The sequence below is a fragment of the Calidris pugnax genome, unplaced genomic scaffold, assembly GCF_001431845.1.
Source record: "Calidris pugnax isolate Ruff unplaced genomic scaffold, ASM143184v1 scaffold165, whole genome shotgun sequence".
NCBI lineage: Eukaryota > Metazoa > Chordata > Aves > Charadriiformes > Scolopacidae > Calidris > Calidris pugnax.
Genome location: NW_015090878.1, coordinates 226,465 through 230,009, shown reverse-complemented (window position 1 = coordinate 230,009; position 3,545 = coordinate 226,465). Strand labels below are relative to the sequence as shown.

General features: G+C 48.4%; 1 protein-coding gene across 1 annotated transcript in view; it reads left to right on the top strand.

Annotated features, from left to right (window-relative positions):
* The window catches only part of LOC106890494 (basic salivary proline-rich protein 2-like), a 24,695-nt gene that overhangs the window by 9,177 nt on the left and 11,973 nt on the right, over positions 1–3,545 (top strand). The window contains exon 3 of the mRNA XM_014946361.1: positions 3–376. Within this exon, the coding sequence (XP_014801847.1) occupies positions 3–376 (374 nt within the window). The remainder of the gene's footprint in view (positions 1–2; positions 377–3,545) is intronic.

The following is a 3,545-nucleotide window of genomic DNA, read 5'->3' as shown; positions in this document are numbered from 1 at the left end:
AGTCGGCGGGGGGCAGCGCGGCGCCGCAGCCTGCGGGCCCCCCTCCGGCCCCGGGCGGCTCCACCTGCTCGACGTGCGCCAGGTTCCCCGAGTCGAAGCGGGAGCTGAAGAGCAGCCCGCCGCAGCGGATCTCCATGGCTGCCGGGCCGCCGCGGCCCGCTCATCGCCCCGGCCCGCCCCGCCGCGCCGCCTGGCAACAGCAACGCGCACGCCCATTGGCCCACCACCCCCTAGCAACCAGCGCGCCTATTGGACGGCGCCTCGGCAACCGGCCGCAGCGCTGCCCCTGACCCGCCCGTGGGACACGCCTCCTATTGGCCCCGCCCCCTCACGACCCCGCCCCCTCCCGGTGGCGCGCGGGGACACGCACGCGTATGTACGGGCACGTACAGGTGTGTGCACAGAGCCGGCACGCGCACACGCGTGTGCACAGGAGCACGCACACACAGCTGTGCACACGTGTGCGCGACACACACGTGTCTATACACTCACACACACAGGTATACGCACACACGTGCAAAAGAACACGCATGTGCACGTGTGTGCACACATCTATACATACATGCACATGTAAACACATGCGTTTATATAACGTGTGTATGTGCAGCCATGTATGTGCACACACCTATAGACACACGTGTACCTATACATGTACACACAAGCATGCACACCTATACATACATGTATGCACACACCTATACACATGTATGCACACACATGCACGTCCATATACACATCTGTGTGCACACACATTATAGACACAGGCACATGTACATGCACGCGTGTGCACACAAACACATGTACATGCACGTGTGCCCACCCTATATAAATACACACACCCAAACACATCCACACAGAGCAGTGCACACACACACACACACGCGTGTCCACACACACACACACATTCCCCCCGCACCCCATACACACACGCTCTCCAGAGACAAAAATGTCAGAGGCGAGTATCGAACCTGCATCTCCCGCATGCCAACCCGGCGCTCTACGGGCTGAGCCACCGCCCTGCTGGGGCTCCCAGCCCCGCCAGAGACCCCCCCACACCCCCCTCGCCCCCGGGGGGGGGAACTGGTGCTTCCCGGAGCCTGGAATTTCAGGAATCGGTGCTTTTTTCCCCCATCAGAGCCCGCCCCGCCAAAGGCGGGGGGTTGCTGGGTAGCCCCCGGCCCCCCGGCATCTCCACAAAGCAGGCGCGCTCGTTAAAAGGAGAGGAAAACAAAAAAAAAAAAAAAAAAAAAAAAAAAATATGGCAGTCTCTTCCACAGAGCTTACAGCAATTAATAACATAATGCAGGTATTTAGCGATTTTGTCATTGCCATAATCCAGGCAAAGTCACAGCTGAGCCCTTATGGTGCTTTGATTTTAAAGCTCAATCCTTGCAAACAAGTTGGCTGAACTAAGGATATGGATGAAGGCAGTGGGAGGCTTTTCCTCTGCAAAGAGCAGAAAACAGTTTGTCTTGATAACATTAATCATAGAAACAGGCCTCTATTTAAGCAATTTCTTTCCAAAATTTTGAAAGGGATTTCATTTCCCCTTGAACTTGACATGAAAGCAGACATTACATTTGGGTTAACAAGCACCAGAAGTAAAACCAATTAAAATTTTACTGTCACCGAAGACAGAACCGACTGGGTATAACAGTCTTCCAGATTTTCATTGATGCGTTGATGAAACACAAATATTTATGAGCTGAACGCTGCCTCCGACATCATTCAGAAAGAGTCATTTTTGTGCTCCTTCCAATGTGCCAGGATTACAAGAGAGGAGCCTGGCGACAGATAAGCTCTTCACCTTAGCTCTCCCTGCAAAGCGAACACCAGCAGCTGTACTTCATCACCGTGTGTTATCTCTTCCTCATCAGTGTTAGGCAAAGGCAAATGAAAATGTGAGACAGGTTAATACCGCTCAATAAAGAAAGAATGAAAAATCTGGAGATAACTTTGAAGTGTTGAATCAAACTACTGCACAGAAGTATGCAAAAGAAAGCCTTATTTATACCACAGCCATGAGGCTGGTGCATTATTAAAAGTAACAGCCTTGAGCTCCTGATAGAGGAAAAGAAGATCTCCTCATTTACAGCCGAGGGACAAGAAGAAGCTGCTTGCCAGCATCTCATGAAGCCTGTGACCCAGCCAAGAACTGAGCCCAGATTTCTCGGGGGCAGTCCAGCACCATGAACACATCCTTCCTATCAAAGGAAGGCTGGAAGAAATGCCCTGGCAGTGCAAATCCATACAAGAAAACTGAACCTACCTAATTAAGAAAATATTCCTCCATGTCTGTGAAATCTTTTACTACAGGTCAAGAGGAATTTGTTTTGTCATCTCGTAACGGTCACACATGCCTCACACTGCTCTGCGCTACCTCAGCAATGCATTGGAAGTCCAAAGGGATGTGGAGAGAAGTCTGGCAATCATGGCACAGTGCCACCAGTTGCTCCATGGCATCCTGCGTAGGGAAAACAGGAATGACCCTCCGGGGTCTGGTCTGCTTAGGTCAATGTTCATTCTTCACATCTCACAGCTGAGAAATGGCCAATGGCAGCTAATACTTAGAAAAAGAGGTAGACACAGGGAGAAGCAGGGCATGCACAGACTGATTCTCTCTTTCCCCACTTCTATCAATGAGTGGGTTAAAGACTTGCTGAGCTGGAAACCATAGTCTATAAATGCCTTCCCTTCCCCTAAGTCTGGCTGCTCCTTTCTGCTTTTCACCTGCATGCCATTATCAGGCAGTAACACCCCAAATTTCATTCCCTCAAAAAAAGAGCTATTCTTTTATTTAGAACTTTACTTTCTAAAAGACTGTTCCCCATTGCCTGCTATTACATATCCAGTTACATCCCATTCATACATCTGAGCTTAGAAACTGAAGTGTTTGTTTTCTGTATCATTTGAAATCCTACAGCATCAGGTACAGCGTATGTAGTTATGGCTGTAACTGGATAGTTTTCACTTTTTTTACATACTCTATCCCACACTTTTTATGTACACTATAAAAAGCTCCTCAGCTTAATTTATGTCAAAGCACACTATCCTAAGACTGATAGTCATCTACTTCAAACTTCTGTTTTCTTCATAACATGTTACTCCCATGAAATAAATGGAACTAAATAATTAGGGGTACTGAAGCACCGTTTTCTTTTTAGGGAGGTAAAGGGCCTTCATCACAGGACATATTAGGAATAGATAAAGGCAGTTTAGGCAGATCCTGCCTTGGGGCACAAGGATGGATGAAATGAGAGACTGAAAAGGGTAAGAAACAGCTGAATCATGTGGAAAACTTATTACTAATCGGATGGACAAAACTGAGGAATTACTTGATTGTCTTTGCATTTCTCTCAACGTGAAGAGACCCTGTAAAGCCAAGTGTGGTCACACCGCTGTGGAAAGAACTGCTCATCCTATTCCCAAATTCACTGTCTGTGTCCCTTACCTGCTCTAATGTAACACTCATAGAATAAGAGCAGTTACAAACCTGTTAGGAAAATGATTCACTCAGTTTCTATTGTTATATGTTCTACAGCATG